Source organism: Ursus americanus, chromosome 4 (assembly GCF_024610735.1).
Source record: "Ursus americanus isolate L20-20 chromosome 4, mUrsAme1.1.p, whole genome shotgun sequence".
In the NCBI taxonomy this organism is placed as follows: Eukaryota; Metazoa; Chordata; class Mammalia; order Carnivora; family Ursidae; genus Ursus; species Ursus americanus.
This window is the reverse complement of record NC_142130.1, coordinates 53,808,168-53,826,273: the sequence shown is the minus strand read 5'-3', so window position 1 is coordinate 53,826,273 and position 18,106 is coordinate 53,808,168. Positions and strand designations below refer to the sequence as shown.

Here is an 18,106-nt window from a genome sequence, read left to right as displayed (position 1 = left end):
TTGTCTTACTTTTTTTTTTTTTTTTAAAGTAACCTTAGTGGTAGCAGTTTCTGTTGCTGGATGAAGGATTTATTTTTTTCCTTTTTTAATTTTTGAGTCAGCTGAAAGTCATTTGGACAAAATGTTTAAATGAGGTAATGTTGCCTTCATTGAAAAAAAACCCAATGATTATTAAATGATCTTTGACTTCTTGTGTATACTGCCATTAGAAGTAACTACTTTGAAAGGACAGTGGTGATTTGGACTCATGAATTCTGCATTTTTTTTTAATAGATTACTTTTTAGGTCAGTTATTTTAGGTGGCTGTTTTTTTCTTTTTTTAGGTCAAAAGTAGGCAAGAGGGATAACAGACCTGTCAGTCGTGTTGTACCTTTTAACATATATGTGTAGAATACGGTGTTTAGGTGTTTATAATATTACATCAAGAATATAAAAGAATAGTGTGGGAAAAAATGAGCTTTTGAAGGTACATAATTTCTGTTAAAAATACATTAAAACCTTAATTTAGTTTACTGTAGTTTATCCTAATAAAACTTTTTTTTTTTAACCATTCTGATCATGGGCCATGGATATGCATCAACAAAGACTGATGAATATTTATTTTTTCCAAAAAGTAAATTATTAGTAATAAAGAATCCTTTCCTTAAAAAGAGTTATCATTTAAATGACATCATTAGGTATACTGTTTGATTTTGTTTTACTTTTTAAAGAAATTACATTTGTTTTTCCTTATTGCTGTTATTGTGTTGATATATTATTTAAGAACATTGCCTAATTTTAAGTAAATTAATGTATTTATTCCAGTTAATGGCCAACCAAGACCCCTTGAATCGAGTCAAGTGAAGTATCTCCGTCGAGAGCTGATAGAACTGCGAAATAAAGTGAATCGCTTGTTGGATAGCTTGGAACCACCTGGAGAACCAGGACCTTCCACCAATATTCCTGAAAATGGTAGACTGTGAATCCATTTTATTCTGCTTAATTCTTCTTATGTTTTTTAAAAAAATTTTATTTGTATTTTAATTCCAATATAATTTACAGTATTGTATTAGTTTTAAGTGTACTTTATAGTGATTCAGCAATTCCATATATCACCCAGTGCTCATCATGACAAGTACACTCCTTAATCTCCCATCATCTGTTTAATCCACCTCCCCTTTGGTAATCAGCAGTTCTCTATAGTTAAGAATCTTTTTTTTTCCTTTGCTTATTTGTGTTCTTTTTTAAATTCTGCATATAAGTGAAATCATATGGTATTTGTCTTTCTTAGACTTTTTTTGCCTAGCATTATACTGTCTATATACTCATATCTTTCTTGCAGATTTCTTTTTTTTTTTTTTTAACGTTTCAAGTAGGAGTAGGTTGGCACCCTTGTTGTTACCTTTTCTTATTCTTGCCTCTATGTTAGTATTCAAATCTGCCGTCCTTTAGGATTACCAGGAGATTTTATTTTACCAATTCCTGGATCTCATTATAGACCTACTAGGGGCAGGGCCCGGGAATCCCATTTTTAAAGTGTTCTCTGGTTGATTCTTTACAGCTAGTCTTAAACCCCTGGATTTATGAATAGGTCAGTTTTCAAACCCCTTTGACTCTTTTGAACTTTTCATTATAATAATTAATGCACCTTAGGAATTGCAATCATTTCATGAGTTTTATATGGCATATGAAGTAGTTTTAAATAAAAAATAATTTAAGATTACTACATTCAAGTGGTATATTGTAAAGTTTATCTTAAACACAATTTTTAATCATATGCAAAGAGAAACATTTTTTTTCCATTTTACAGATGACATGTACTGTTTATATTAAGGCAAGATTTATTGACAAATTTGGAACTAACAAAAGTTTTTGGACCAAATTATATTTAACAGTGTAGACGGAGGTTTATGTATTAGGGCTTGAAAGTAGATTTAAAAAAACTGCCTTCTTCAACTTTTCTTTGTTTGTTTTTAAAGATTTTATTTATTTGTCAGAGAGTGCGAGCCCACGCACACACAAGCAGGGGGAGGGGCAGGCAGAGGGAGAAGCAGGCTCCCCACGGAGCAAGGAGCCCAATGCGGGACTTGATCCCAGGACTCTGGGATCATGACCTGAGCTGAAGGCAGACGCTTAACCAACTGAGCCATCCAGGTGTCCCAAGCTTTCTTCAGCTTTTAATATTCTTAGATGTTGCACTCAAAAACCTTACGTGTTTTTGTTTTTTACCATTTTTGTGTTTGCATTTAAATTACATGCTTAAAACTGTTTATTATGAAATAGTAATTTTTTTATAGAGTCTGGCTGACTGTGTATAAGGCGCTTAATAGAAGACGATTTTGTGGGAAAGTGGCATTTTATGATCCCTTGCGGCCATTAGATTCTCAGAGATTGTATTTTTGGCTCCATTTAAATTTTGGATTTTTCTTTCTTTAGTTTAGATATAGTGTAAATAAAGGCTGCATTTTCTGTAATTTTCCTCTTCCTCTCTTCCTCCAGCTATGTGGAATTGCTGAAATACTATAATAAGATCTAACTGGCCTTTTTATGATGAAACTTTTTATATTTCAGGTCAAAGCAAATGGCCTGACAAAAACCTCTAACTTTAGGTCAAGAAATCTGAAGAAAACGTTTAACCATTTGTCAGCAGAAGAATTCATGGATGCTGACACAACAACATTCACTGATAATTTCAGGGGTTTTAAGCATCTGTAGAATCTTCCGAAACTTAGATGAAAATTCAACAAGTATAGCCAGTACTGTGCAGAGATTACCTATAGTAGCCTGTGTTCTGTTGTAAGGAATGGAAATAAGCTTTTAGGTTTGGTGAAACAACCTTTCTGTTCTTACATATTTCTTGCCACTGTATTTACTACTTTATTAACCCTTTATTTTCATATGTTTTATTATTAACTTCTTACCTATGTTAATGTAAAAGATGTTAAAACTGGTTTCTTCACTGCATCTTGGAAATTATATCACATATTGTTTCTTTGTGTGGCATCCCTTCTTGTCAGGGTGTCCTATCCTAGTTATCTAAAGAGTTGAATAATACATTTTGTGCTTTAGTTTTACAGATGGTTGTAATTTTTCTTTCACATTATAAGTGGTACAAATGCCTGTTGAGTACTTTAGTATGCTTAGAAGAAAAGCATGGTTTTAAATTTATCATGCTCATGTTTTAAAATTTTATTTTTCTATTTAAAAAAAATAATTCATTGTGGAAAGATGTACAAAAGTAGACACAGTACTCTAATGAATCTTGTGAACCCCCCCCAACTTCAGTAATTATCAACTCATAGTACATGTCATCTAGACTCCCATATATTTCCACCCCTATTATTTTGAGCAAATCTCAGACACTTCATTTCAACTGTGAAGTATTTTAAGGGAGACATAGCAAATTAAAAGGATGTGTTTAATGTATTGGTTGACTTGAGATTTCCATGTAATTAATAACGCATAGACAAGTAGAAATAAAACATAAGAGTTGGCATCAGAACTTCAGTTAAGCTTCTTTATCCTTTTGCAACATATGAAGCATTAGTGTTCAATATATATCTGATTGTAGATCGTGGACTCCAAAAAAAGGGGCAAAATGTTTTTCTCTGTTTAGGAGCTTGTATTTTTTTTTTCTCATCTAATAATTCTTAAGGAAGGAGGTAGATACAATTTTTTGTTTTTAAAATTTCTTTTTGATCCTTTTTTTCTGATTTAAAAAATCCAAGTATAAAGAGGAAAGTAAAATTAACAATTATCCTATATTCAGAGATACTTCTGAACATTTCAGACTATGTGCACATACATTTTTCCCTATTTTGTATTTTTTTAGGCCTCACTAAGTATAGATAAGATGGAAACAAGTTTTTGTTTATTCCTCTCATAGATACTGTCGATGGTAGGGATGAAAAGCCTGCTGCTTCTGATTCTTCTGGAAAACAGTCTACTCAGGTTATGGCAGCAAGTATGTCAGCTTTTGATCCTTTAAAAAACCAAGATGAAATCAATAAAAATGTCATGTCAGCGTTTGGCTTAACAGATGATCAGGTTTCAGGTAAGTTAGTTCCTCCCCCCATCCTTCATTCCCTCTCTCCTTCCTTCCTTCCCCTTTCCTTCATTAATAGAAGGATAACAGATACAGTGATGTGCACAAATCTTAAAGGTTCAGTTCAGTGAATTTTTATTTTTGTATATACCTACATAAAACACCAAGTAAGATAAAGATCTAGATGATTTCCAGCACCTGGAAAGCTTTCTTATGTGCTCTCCATGTTGTAGAACCCTACCCTCTAAAGAATAAGCACTGTTTGGTATAGGTGAATTTTATCAAAAGTAGAGTTCAGAAAGTTTATATTTTTTAAAAAATCTGAACCATTTTATAATCTTATTTCAGATTTGTTGTAGGATTTAAATTATATTTGATGTCTTCTCTCTTTGGATGTTAAACCAGAGAAATTAAAACTTAAATGTAGATTTTTGGTTAAAGTGCTTTTGTGTGGAAACTGCTCTTATATGAATGGTTTTAACCTTAAAACAGCACCTATACTATGATTTCTTCTTTTTATTTTTGGCTATCATTTCTTCAGTATTTTTTCTGCTTTCTTTCTCTTCAGATTCTAATTACACATATAGCTCTAGAATTTTCATTTGATTCTTTGTGTAGTTTATTTTTTTTGTTTGAGATTCCTTACCTTTGCATTAAGACCATATTTCCCTTTAACTCTTTGATGCATTTTTAATTCTTTACAAATATTTATAGTTCTTAAAAATATAATAGCTGCCCAGTGTTTGTCTGCTTCATCCAACATCTGGGCCTGTTTGGAACCACTTTCTTTTGCCTGCCTTTTTTCTCTGAGTATGGGTCACATTTTCCTCTTTCTTTGCATATCTGATAATTTTTTATTGAAAACTGGACATTACGGTTAATATGTTATAGCGACTGATTTTTTGTTACTGTTGCTCTGGCAAGGAGTTAACTTGTTTGGATTCAGACTGCAGTCTTTGTCCCCATGGAATATAGAAGCTAATATCTCTGCTCAGCCCTTTCAACTCTTGGTGCTGCTTTTTTACCTGAGCCCTTTTATGTGAGGCCTGCTGAGGATTTTAGGCAGAGCTTACAGTTTTTAGGTCTCATTCCTTCGGTAGCTCTCTTAATCCAGGGTTTTTTCCCCTCAGATTTCCAGCTAGTTGGCCAGCCCTGAAGTTCACTCTATGGCTTTCTGCTCTTGGGGCTACAGAGGTCAGGGCTTGCAATTCTTAGCCACTGTAATTCCACTGGGGGTAAAGTTTTCTGGTTTCTGCTGACATTTGGTTGACTTCCAGTGATTTCAAATAGTTGTTTTCTGCTATTTTGTCCAGGTTTTTAGTTGTTACCTCTGACCCTTTACTTTGCCATTATTATTAGTAACTGGAAATATAGGATTCAGTCTATTAATTTTATTTTTCTTTGGGACTTTTATGGTACTATTCACTAAAGAGAATTGTGTGAAATTCTGGAAAGACAAAAATGTGTATATGATGTATGTTTCTTGGCAAATGAAGATATCACATAAGTGATAACATCTGAAAAACACTTTTTAGAGCAGCTGAAATTTGAGCTTAACAGAATGGATGCTTAATATTTAAGACGTCAAGAAATGGCAGATAGAGGAGTCAATAGGTATATATAAGGTCAGGCTTAAAGTTTGGATTAGAATATAGTATATGCCACACCAGAATAACATGATTAACATGGTTCACATTATTTGAAGGCCATTTTTCTGGTAGCCTTGTATGTTGAAGTAAGAAAAACTGTGCACGTAGAAAATGCCAGGATACTTTGTAATTATTCAGGTCTGCTGTTGTGAAAAGCTTGACTGCAGTAGTGAATGTGGATATGGGGAGGAGGAATAGAGTATTAAAAAGACAGGATGGGCAACATTAACTAATAGGTTACATACAAGAGAGTAAAGAGGGATCAAAATAATGTAGTTTTAGGTCAGTGATACAGTGTCTTTTGTAGGAGAGTAGATGTATTTCTACGTGTATGTAAATATCAGTAACATGAGCACTTGTCCATTTTACTCTGGTAACCATCAGTTTCTCTTGCATTACCAAGCACTGTTATCCTAGTTGAGTTCTCATCCGTACGTGGACTGCCGTTGGCCAGCTACACAGTTGCCTAATACAATGCTAAGTTCTGGGATGCACCAGTGCAGAGGATAGAGGTTTGCCCTCAGGGGACTTAGCTAGTAATAGCAAGTCCCTCTGTGGAACTTTCTAAATAGTTACCACTTTCATAAGCTCTTATGATATAACCATTTCTATAAATATTTGCTGTAAGCTCTCATTAACTCCTGATCCTTACAGTAATATAAATGAAGTAGAAGGTATTTCTTTTGTACAGATGTGGAAACTGAGGCACAGAAAGAGATGAGGTAGTGTGTCAAGAATTAGAGAGCTATTAAGTGGCAACACTGGCGTTTGAACCTAGGCAGTCTGGCTCCACAGTCTGTGCTTTTAACCACTGTTCTGTATGGCCCAACAGAAAGAACTGAAAGGAGTAAATATATCTACACTTGTCTTCAGAGTGTCTTTTTTGACTGTCACAGGATTGGAACTGTAGCACATTTTCCCCACTTACTTCTTTGTTCATTACTTTAGAAGAGTTTGAGTGGCTCCAAGAATTTGAGAGATAGTCTTTGAAAGGCAGACAAAAAGAATCAGAAAGGAGCCTGGCCTAAAGAGCTTGTATAATCTAAGAAGAAGATGGGAACGGTTTAGAAATGCAAAGTAGAAGTTGGTAAGGATCATAATACAAGTGTACTTTATAGAAGCTCACAAGTGGAGAAAGTATTCATGGGTGAAGGCTTACTGGAAGTGTGGAGTAGTAGCTGGGATTTAAAGAACATTATATTTCAATACATGAAAATAGGGCTGGAGGGAACAGTGATACATGGAGGGAGAAAAAAAATATTAGATGTATTGTGGGACTAGGGAATAGAATAGTTTCAGCTGAAGGGGGCTTGTGGGAGAAGGAATTGTGAGATGTAAAGTTTGGACCCTTGAATACCAATCTAGAGGGTTGAACTTAATTTATGGGCAATGGAGATGCATTGAAGAATGAAGTGCTTTTGGTTGATGTACAAAATAAATTAGATAGCATGAGGTAGAGGATAGTGGAACTGCAGAAGTGAGTTTTGATTTTTGCAGGGGGAGGTTAGGAATAGAACACTCTACACTTCATAGGGAAGGATTTCCAGTCGTAGCTTTGGATTCTAAAGAGAGTGGAGCAAAGGAAAAAATGAAGTACATACATTCACTGTAAAAGGCTGCGTTTGTGGTTATGTTTATTCTATAGTATGCTTCATTTTTAGTGTCTTTTAACCAAACTTATTAATTGAGCTTGCTGGGGAAAGGTCTCATATTAGAAGCTAACCTGACTTGTCCTGACCGTTTAGGGCCACCCAGTGCTCCTGCAGAAGACCGTTCAGGAACACCTGACAGCATTGCTTCCTCCTCCTCTGCTGCTCATCCACCAGGAGTTCAGCCCCAGCAGCCACCATATACAGGAGCTCAGACACAAGCAGGTCAGAGTGAAGGTAAAATAGAAATAAGAGCACCTATTTGGGGAGGTGAATGTGCAGAGATGTTATTTCAGCGTTGTTGGTGATGGTAAAGAGCTTACACAAGCATTCATGCTATGAATACAGTTGTAAAAATTTTGATTTACTGATATGGTATGCTTTCGGGTTAGAAGTCAGGTATGCTTCTGATTATTGAAAAGAAAAAAAAAAAACCTGAGAAAGTGCTTATGTGAATATAAATACATGGCAAAAGATCAGGAAGGATTCATACCAGTCACCAGTCAGTGGTAGCCAGGGGGTCAGAGGTAACCCGCTGAGGGGGCATTTCATTTTGCGTAATACTTACGGTGCTGTTTTATTTCCTTCCCCCTTCCCTTCTTGCATCTGTGTATTATTTTTGTTATTGGAAAGATTTTTAAAATAGAGGTAAAGTATAACTTAAGTGTATTTTTTTTGAAAGATAAATAGCCCTTTAAATTTTTGTGCAGTTAGCAATATGTCTTTTGTGGAAAAAAGCAGTGTATTTTAAATCAAGCTTGTCTTCTCTAAATGATATGTCCTTGGACGAGCAATTTAATCTCTCTGGGTTTTAATATTCTCTGTAAATTATGAAAATTGGACAAAACTAGTGATATTAAAAGAAAATCTGTAGGCCGAATAAAATATAACTTGAAAGCTCAGTATTTAAACAGTTAAAAGGCTCTCATTATCATGGTTGAAGGGGTTTGAGAGACCACAAGCTCAGGACAGCAGGCACTGAAGTTTAAAACTGTACACATTCCACTTTAAAACAAACACCAGGTGGTGCTCTAACTATTTTTATAAAGGGGCCAAGTGGTGGTGTGTATTTTCAGCACCAGAAGGAAGTGACTGCATTTATCAATCCTGTTAAAAAATTCATAGCCTAAGATGAATGGAACATTTAGTAATAGAGTCCTAGTCATCCTGTGGCTCTGTTTTAGAGTGGTCCTGTTGGATGAATTCTAGGCTTAGGGTCGAGCAGGTGGCAGTTTGCTGATGAGTGGGTAGTTCGGGAAGAATTTCTTATTGCTTCAGCCTCTTCTCAACCAACTTTGTAGTCTTTGATTTGTATTAAGATGAAACTGCTCAAACTGGAACAGACTAGAACTGAAGCTGATGTGGGTTGAAACTGGGAGGCAAAAGCAGAGTTGGGATACGATGGGAGTTTAGCGGTTAAATTCTATAAAAGGGGCCTTGGAATTGTAAATATTTTTCCTAAGGATTTTAGTTTTAATATGTTCTTCAGGTAAACTGACATCATTGTTTTTGTTTTGTTTTTAAATCCCATCTTAAGCAGTGTATACTGTTGTAGAATGACAGTTGGAAGTATAATTGTACCAAATAATGTTTGCTTGTTCACTTACAAAAGAATGAGATTTAATGCCCTCTTAATGTCTCACTTTATTTTATTGTGTTTATTTTAACTGAAAAATTAGTTTCAAGTAGGTAAAAATTTTAAAATATAAAAGAATAAACAGTGAAAATTCAAATATTGTCTCTCCCACCTCTGACCCCTAGCAACCAAGTTCCTTTTTCCAAAGGCATCAGAGTAACACTGTTCAATATGCACTGAATTTCTTTAGGGCGGCATTAACTGTGTGCCTTGCTGAAACTGTTTGTTTGTTTGTTTTGGTTTTTTTTAGTTTACATTGAAACACGCACTATAAAAATCGTGCAGTTATTAATATGTCACGTCAATCAGTAGCATTCTGGAGGTGAATCCTAGATGAGTGCTGTCCAGAAGAAATACAGTGGAACTAATGTTAATCATACGTTTTACTTAATGCAGTATCTGGTGTATCAACATGAGGTTATTATTAAGGAGTATTTATTAATGTTTTACATTCTATTTTTTGTACTGCACATTGGAAAACTAGGGCATGACACCACTTTGAAACACTTCAAAAATACATGCAGTATGTTTATTCAAGACTAGCTGCATTTCAGGTGCTTGGTCGCCATATGTGGCTACTGCCCGTTGTATTGGATAGCACGGCTTTAGGATAAGATGTCAATTATTTATAGGATAAATTATAGGCTATTTTAATGAATACTTTTTGATATATGATGTAAAATGAGTCCCTGACATCACCAGTTAGATCAGCTGTGGGTTAGAATTTGAATAGAATAATCACCAAAAATCTATTACTAATAATAGGTTAACATAGCAATCTCTTACAAGAGAAAATGAAATAATCTAAAAACAAATCTGAGTTGTTTTATTTAAATATCATAAAAGGGATCTTGGAATTGTAACTTTTCCCCCCCAAGGATTTCAGTCTTAATATGTTTGATTAAAAAGATCAACAAAATGTCGACCATCATGAAAGGAAATGAACTGGACAGTTTTATCCTTTTTCATATAAAGCAGGTACCTCTGTTACTGGAAAACTATATGCAGTTGAGTAGTTGCCAAAGACAGGGAAGGAAGGGGTGAGGACACAGAGAAGAACATTAAAAACCATCAGAGACCAGGAGGTATTGCTGTTTGACAAAGCGAAAAGGTGAAAAGGTTATAATTAAAATATGTAAAATCCTATGACAAGATAATGTGACCTGAATAGTCTTTTGAAATCACTTTTGTTATATAAATTTTGAAACCTAAACAAAAATAGAGCTAGAATAATGAACTCCTCATGGATCCATCATGCATCCTCAACACTTACCAGTGTTTTGGATTTCCTTTTTCATCTATCCTTCCTGCCCCTCCCTGCTTTTTTAATTTGCTGGGGTATTTTTTTTTTTTTAAAGATTTTATTTATTTATTTGACAGAGATAGAGACAGCCAGCGAGAGAGGGAACACAAGCAGGGGGAGTGGGAGAGGAAGAAGCAGGCTTCCAGCAGAAGAGCCTGATGTGGGGCTCGATCCCATAACGCCGGGATCACGCCCTGAGCCGAAGGCAGATGCTTAACCGCTGTGCCACCCAGGCGCCCCTGCTGGGGTATTTTAAAGCAAATCCTGCACGTTATTTCACTCAACTATTTCTGTACGCATGTCTACTGATAAACTTTTCTTTTAACATAACAACTATGCTATTACACCTAACAAAATTAAGTGATTCTTAATGTCATTACATACTAGTCTATATTTGAATTTCCTTAATTGTCTCATAATTATTACAGCAGTGGCTTGTTCAAATCAGGAGTGTAACTAGATTCACATTTTTCATTTGAGTATGTGTCTTTTATTTTTCAATAGCTGTCACCCCTACTTGTTTCCAGAGTTAAAAAACTGTGTATTTTAATTACCTGTTGCTACGAAACAATTTATCCCAAAACATAGATGCTTAAACTACAAACATTTATTATCTCATGCAGTTTGAAGTCAGGGATCTGGGAGCGGCTTAGGTAGGTGGTTTGTCTCAGAGTCTCTCGTGAGTTTGCAGTCCTCAGAAGCTTACTCTGAGCTAGCGGATCCGCTTCTAAGAGGACTCTCTCACTTCGTTGTTGTCAGGAGGCTTCAGTTCCTCACATGGACCGCTCCTAGGCTGCTTAGGTGACCTCATGCCACAGCAGCTTCCAGCAGAGAGTGAACAAATGATCAAGAGAGAGTTAAGAGAGAAGGTGGCTGTCTTTTGTGACCTGTCCTCAGAAATGTCATGATTTCTACAATATTCTCTTGGTATACAGGTCAGCCCTATTGAGTGTGAGAAGCGGACTGCACAAGAGCGTGAATACTCTTGTGTTTATGGCTTATTCTTTGCTCTTTTTGTATTGTGAAGTTAATCTTTCTTATTTCTAAAAATGGAAAGGATACGAGGAGCACTTGGGCAGGAGTCCTGTGGGAGTGCTCTAATGGGCAGGGGCTAATCCCGGAGGCTGGCTACCACTCTGTGCAACAGAGTGACTCTCTGCTTCATCCTGGTCTCTGTCTTCCTTTAGGTAGTAGTTTTTATTATTTTTATGTCATTCTAGTGATTCTTCCTGAAAATATAATACACAAAACATAGCATATATATGTTTTACTCAAAACACAGCTTACGCTAAACAATGTCTCTACCTTGCTTTTTCACTTAATAATATATCCTATAGCTCTCTTCTTATGAGTATGTGAAGGTATTCCTCCTTTTTTACAACTAGACACAGACTTCTTAATTACATTTTTAGTATATTGTGACAGAGTCTGGTTTGGACTTGAACAAAGTAAGTAAAAGGAATACCTTGTGTAGAGATAAACCTCTACCTCTGAACTTTTAAACCTCTGAAACTTTTAACCCCAGAGGTGACATTTTCATAATGGGTTTATAGCAGCTTAGGAAAAAAATAGCATATGTGCTTGCTTTAAGAATAGTTGTTATACCTGTGAGATTTTATTGAGGAAAATAATTATGCTTTAAATCACTGATGGCAACAGACTGTTACATGGAGCCTTAATCTCAGTTTTTTTGATGATACCTAAGCTAATATTTATATTAAATGAGATAATGTATACAGAACTTCTGCTAAAGCTCTAGAGTTTTGCCTGCATTCCAATGATGGTTCATATTTGCTGTATTGACCCCAGGTAAATTGCTTAATTTTTATGTATCTGAAATAGGAATTGCTAATAAGGTCCCCCCCCCCGCCCATGTATTTATTGCCTCTCTGTTCTTTGCTCATTTTTGTATTGTTGAGTCAGTCATTCTAATTTCTGAGAATTAGAACCTATTATGATGCTGTAAATATTTTTCCCTTTTGATTATATTTCTGTATCAGATTCTGGTCACTTCTGTTCTGAAATTTAGTTAACAAAATACAATCTAGGATTAAGGTGGTATCTTCCAAGGTAGTTAACTCCTGTACTACCTTTTGTGCTATCTGTAAGTCTTAAACTGTTAGGAAAGCATTCAAGAAACTCTTGTCAGTTTTTTTGTTGTTGTATTTGGGAAGTTTAGTAGTTTAAAAATAGTTAAGTAGATTTTATTTCTCCCATAAAAAGCAGACAACTGCTTGCTAGGAAATAAGCTGGCTATAAATACAGGCATATCTCATTCAGTGCGGCAGTACACGGGGCTGAGTGGGGAGCCCAGTGGAGTGGGCTCTATCCCTTGATTTCAGACTGTGAGTGCTAGCTGCCTGTAACCTCAGTTTGAGTGGTGGCACTAAGGATAATGTGACTTTTTTTCACTTGTCCCTTTCTGCCAAAAATATGCTATTTACTCATAATCTTTAGATTAATAACAGGTAGTTTGAATATTTTTTAAAGAATTAGCCAGTATATAATTAAAGATTTAAATATTAGCTAGATAGTAAAATGCAAGTTTTATTGCTACTCTAGATATTAGGTCTGGCTGAATCCACCATTAGAACAAGAGTAAAGTAGTAGAGGGATGAGAAAGATGTGAACCAATAAATCCTTGCTTGTTTAGAAATCACAAGTAGTAACAGTGTCCAAAAGGTTTTTCCATAGGAACTGTGATCTCCTGACCCCAAACAGGACTCTCATTTCCCAGTATAGATCCCCAGTGTTAAGCAGGTCTGCCATTTTCAAAAAGTGCACAGTGAAGGACCATTTAGGCTTTTATCAGATTCCGCAGGATGGGCGAGGATGTTCCGATGATGGAAAAGCAAACTGTTGTCAAATGCCGCAGGTGTCTTTGAGGCCTGCCTGAAAGATGTCGCCTAGTTCCTTGTTACCAGAGAGTCTGTTCATATGGTAACAAAGGTCCAAACCTTTAGAATAAATACAGTGTTTTGAGAGAGATTTAGGAGCTGTCAGTTGTATTTGTTCCTTTTCTCAGATTTTTATTTCTTGATTTTTGACTCGGTTGATTTCTTACTGAACATTAGCAGTCCCTGTCTGTTGGCAGTTGGGTTTTTCGAAAACATTGGTTTTCTGGAATTTATGAAGTGACCACACTAGTGTTAATTGCTGCTGCTGAGAGTTCTCTGCCGCTAGTCCAGAGCAGAGCAGCTGCGCTTGTTCAGTTGTTCAGTCTTCTCTATTTCGCAGCACTTAAAGGGGAACAAACACATTCCTGTGTCTTGTTCTATGTGTATTTATGTTTGGGTGGGGAGAGAATTAAATGTGCTTTAAAAATATTTCTCTCTGCCAAATTAAACCTGTCTCTTTTCCTTGTCTTGTTTAGGTCAGATGTACCAGCAGTACCCGCAACAGGCTGGCTACGGTGCCCAGCAGCCACAGGCGCCCCCTCAGCCGCCCCAGCAGTACGGTATTCAGTATTCAGGTGAGCGTGTGGCCAGATGGAGGTGACTCATTGATTGTGAGCTGTTTCTGTACTCATTAAACTTGAATCTTTTCCCCTTAACTCCTTGATTTGTAATACTTACATTGTCATAGGAGGTGTTAAGTATTTACTTATGGGAGAAAATAACATTTGTTTATTTTTAAATATTTTGCATAAATATTTTATTGTAAATCAACATTTCAGTCAACAGTCATAGTAGATTGTGTAATAACTTGTAGCTTGAAAACATTTTTAGCACAAGCTATCTCATACTGGTATGATCTCCTTTTCTCTCGGGTGACTTAAAACAGCAGAAATGCAAGATTTTTTCGCCCATTATATGTCACATACAATCCAGCGTACTGTAAAAATATTAACATTTTCCTCATACATGAAAAGGCAGTCTTAGTAAATAAGAACCAAATTAAGCTACTTAGGTTTTTAAATCTCCCAGAGTATGTAGGAATACCAAAAATAGGCCAAAAAATTAGACTTGTGTCAAATGTAATCTGGGCAGCTAAGAACGTTGAATATAGTTGTTTTTAAATAGGCATTCTGGGTATTTTCTTTTACCTTCTGTCCACTGACGATTATCCATATTTAATATGAAATCTGTTTAGTGTAGTTTTGACCATGATCATTATAAATCAGGTAATTTTACCTTTGTTATATCAGAGAATTTAACTCATGTTTCACAGCCAAAGATTTAAGTATCGAAAGTTCATGTAATTAAAAATAATTTATCTAAGTTGAATCTTGTCTAAAATTCTATTTTATGCAGTTTTAGAGTTCAAGTAGAGCAGGCATTAGCACACCGTAGCCATGGGCCAAATACGGCATGTCACCAGTTTTTGTGAATCAAGTTCTGTTGGAACACATCTGCACCCGCTCATTTCTGTGCTGTCTGTCGCTGTGTCCGGGCAGAGCTGAGTGCTTGCAGCAGAGACTGTGTGGCCCACAAAACCTGGTATATTTACTCTCAGGCTGTTCAAAAAAAGTATGTCATGACTCCTGCACTAGACCATAAAATTCTATCTTTAATTGGAGTTTTGACATACTTCAATGCATATAGCAATTTTTATTTGTATTGTATTTGCTATAGAGTGATTTAACCTATAGCTGCTAGTTTTTAATTATGTTAAGTAGGTGGGATGAATTTAAGCTTGGATTATGATATTAGGATTATTTTAGGTTTGCAGTCCTTTAGAGTGTTATAAATTATATAATTTGTAGAAATAGTAGATATCAGAGCTGAGAAGACCTAGTCATCATTCTAATCCAGGGGATTTCGACTCCCTCTGTGCTTCAGAATCACCCGGAGAGCTTTTTTTTTTTTTTGAAAGTTGTAGGTGCCTAGGCTCTACTCCCAGATATTTTGTTTCAGTTGGTTAGGAGTGGGACTCAGGCTTTGGTGTTTCAAAAGCATTGCAGGTCATTCTAAAGTGCAGGCAGGGCTGGAAACCATTTGTCCTTGTCTCACCCGCTCATTTTATAAACGAGGCAGTTAGGGTTCAAAGAGGTTGTGACACATGGAAGGACACGCAGGCATTCAGTGGGGGAGCTCCGTCAGAGGCAGTGTGCTTTGCTGTTAATTATATCACTCTGCGTTGTCCAGCCTAGGCCAGTGGCAGCAGACTTACCATCTGCCATAAAAGGCTGGACAGTAAATATTTTAGACTTTGTGGGTCATATGATCCCTTGTCCTACACTAATTTTTTAAAAAATCACATAATTTCCATTTCTTGAGATTTTTGTTGTTCTTCACCAAAGTTGTTTCTCAGGGGAGAGAGGGTGGGGCTAGGAGGGAAACTATACACATAATAGAAGCATTGCCACATTATGATCAAAGACTAATAGGTTGCTAATGAAATGGCATTAGGCCCATAGGAGTTATTCCCTCTGTTGAGAAATAATTAACGATCTGGTCGTTCCCTGACTTACTTAAAAAGCCAGTCTAGATTTCAGCTGTCAGGATGAAAAGGCAGCAGTATTTTGCTCATAGACATTTTCAGTAAAAGCTGAGTCCTTCTGTTTCTCCATAAACTTACAGTAAAAAAATTAAGCAAATTTTATGTGGAGGATAGGAGAAGTTGTATGACATTAAAGATTTTATCATGAATTGACTTTAGTATTTGGATGCTACCATTAAGTAAAATGCCTTAGATACTTGATTTTCAGCTTATTAAAAGTTAAGCTTGTTCTTAATGATTTTAGTCAGGGTCTTCACTCGAGTAAAATTTAGTTTTCAAATCATCATCTTTGTATTTCTGATCCTACTAGTCCTAGTAGCTTGAATTTGATTGGGAGATGTGGAAATTGTCAACTAAATACTCTGCTTGGAGACTGTAAGTGGTGGTGGTAACATTGGACAATTTTTGACACTGTTGGTTTGGCAGTTTCCCTCTGACCTTTTCCAGTTTTACTCATGGACTGTGTCAAAAAGGTTTCTTTCATGAGTAAATTTTGAACCCAGGTTCAAGGTGAGTTCAGAATATACTCAAATTCATTCAATCCTTTTTTTTTTTTTTAAATGCAGGGTTGTACATATTTTAATTATTTTCTTATGTATCTGGTATTTAATGCTGACAGGATTCCAGTCATTGGAGAGGTTTCATTGCAAGTAGCTGCAGGTGTGTTTCATGGTAGAGATAAAAGTTTTTAGTGAAGCAGACTTGTTCTTTTAAAAAAAAAACTTTTTAAATCCTAATAAATAATGAATATAGATGTTGATATTGTGGGGCAATATCGTATGTTTTTTATGTGTTCTGCTGTTACTACTAAGAAGTCAGAATTCTGACTTGTAAAGGCAAAACATCAGATACCAAATCTAAAAGATTTTAAGGATTGTGAAAATGGTACTTAATGTTTATTCTTAAATGGCTTAGTTTTTATAGAGAGTGTGAACCTTAAAGCATCTCATTAGCACAGTAAGATATATTTGTAGCACCACTGCTTCATTTAAAAATCTTCATTGTCTCATTATGTTTTTACTTGGTGCAGTTGTTAGGCCTCCCCTCCACGCCAGGTTAATGACTAGCTTTACGTTAATTCCTGCATTTATCATTTGAGCATCTCTTCTGTACCAGGAATTATGCTAGAACAGGTATTTGCTCTTAGGGATCATGTAGTATAGAAACATTTGTAATGAAGAGATATATAGTGGTTTCAATTTAGATTAGAGGGTTTAAAAAAATTTGTTTAGAAAATATTTTTTTGATACTATTTGGTTTTGAAGTAACATTATATGATGGACTGTACTACTCTACTTGTTATATAAATACTTAGGAATAAGTTTAAATTTCTCATCTTTTTTGGTCCGTAACAGTAAGACTAATTCTCTGGAAAACCTTTCACCAAAAGAAAAATAAGATCTATATGTACTCTATTTTGCCTTTTCAGCAGGCTATAGTCAGCAGACTGGACCCCAACAACCTCAGCAGTTCCAGGGATATGGCCAGCAACCGGCTTCCCAGGCACCGGCTCCTGCCTTTGCTGGCCAGCCTCAGCAGCTGCCCGCTCAACCAGCACAGCAGTACCAGGCGAGCAGTTACCCTCCACAAACTTACACTACCCAGACTTCTCAGCCTACCAGTTATTCTGTGGCTCCTGCCTCACAACCTGGAATGGCTCCAAGCCAGCCCGGGGCCTATCAACCAAGACCAGGTTTTACTCCACCTCCTGGAAGTACTATGACTCCGCCTCCTAGTGGGCCTAACCCTTATGCTCGCACTCGGCCTCCCTTTGGTCAGGGCTATACCCAACCTGGACCTGGCTATCGGTAAAGAGGCTCAGCTACAGTGATGAATGTAGCTGATAGCTATTTGCCTCCTAAAAGACTCCGATACTACTATTTTAGTTTGTATTGAAGTTCAGAAATTTAAAAAGCAGAGCATTTTTTATGATATCATTGTTGCTGTTAATTGAAAGTATAATTTGCTGGAACACAAAAAGACCAAAATGAAAAAGTTTTTTTCTTCCCTTGCTTAAAAGTGTAGCAGCTGCCTAGTTATTTTGGAACACTACTCTGATGTGTGTAAAGTGATTGACTTTCTAGCTTGCCCGGAGGATATTAAAATGCTAGGTTGAAGTTTAGCCATCTTAACTTGGCTTTTTATTATTAACATGATGTACTAAAATAGATCCCTTTGAGAAGACAACTAGGTATTATGATGTATAAAATGTAACATTGATAGGTTAATAAAGATAATTGAATCCATTAGTGGTCTTGTATATGTTAATGACTAAATTAAATTAACATGAGAAAAATTATTTTTGCTGCTTGGTCTCAAAATGAAGTATAGGCATTTTAACTTACAGTTTTCTGTTCCAAGAAACACGGTGCCATTTAATTTTTGTCCTGACGTTGAAAGAAA

At 35.9% G+C, this 18,106-nt stretch overlaps 1 protein-coding gene across 4 annotated transcripts in view; it reads left to right on the top strand.

The window, feature by feature from the left end:
- The window catches only part of TFG (trafficking from ER to golgi regulator), a 29,776-nt gene extending 11,827 nt beyond the window's left edge, over positions 1-17,949 (top strand). Inside the window, exons 4-8 of one of the 4 annotated variants that reach the window (XM_045785349.2) lie at positions 805-951; positions 3,866-4,033; positions 7,419-7,547; positions 13,635-13,733; positions 17,136-17,949. In XM_045785349.2, coding sequence (XP_045641305.1) covers positions 805-951; positions 3,866-4,033; positions 7,419-7,547; positions 13,635-13,733; positions 17,136-17,515 — 923 coding nt within the window. In that variant the 3' untranslated portion in view covers positions 17,516-17,949. Of the gene's footprint in view, positions 1-804; positions 952-3,865; positions 4,034-7,418; positions 7,560-13,634; positions 13,734-17,132 lie in introns of all 4 variants that reach the window. The other 3 variants (XM_045785346.2, XM_045785348.2, XM_045785345.2) reach the window with 3 other exon arrangements.
- Positions 17,950-18,106: the final 157 nt, after the last annotated feature.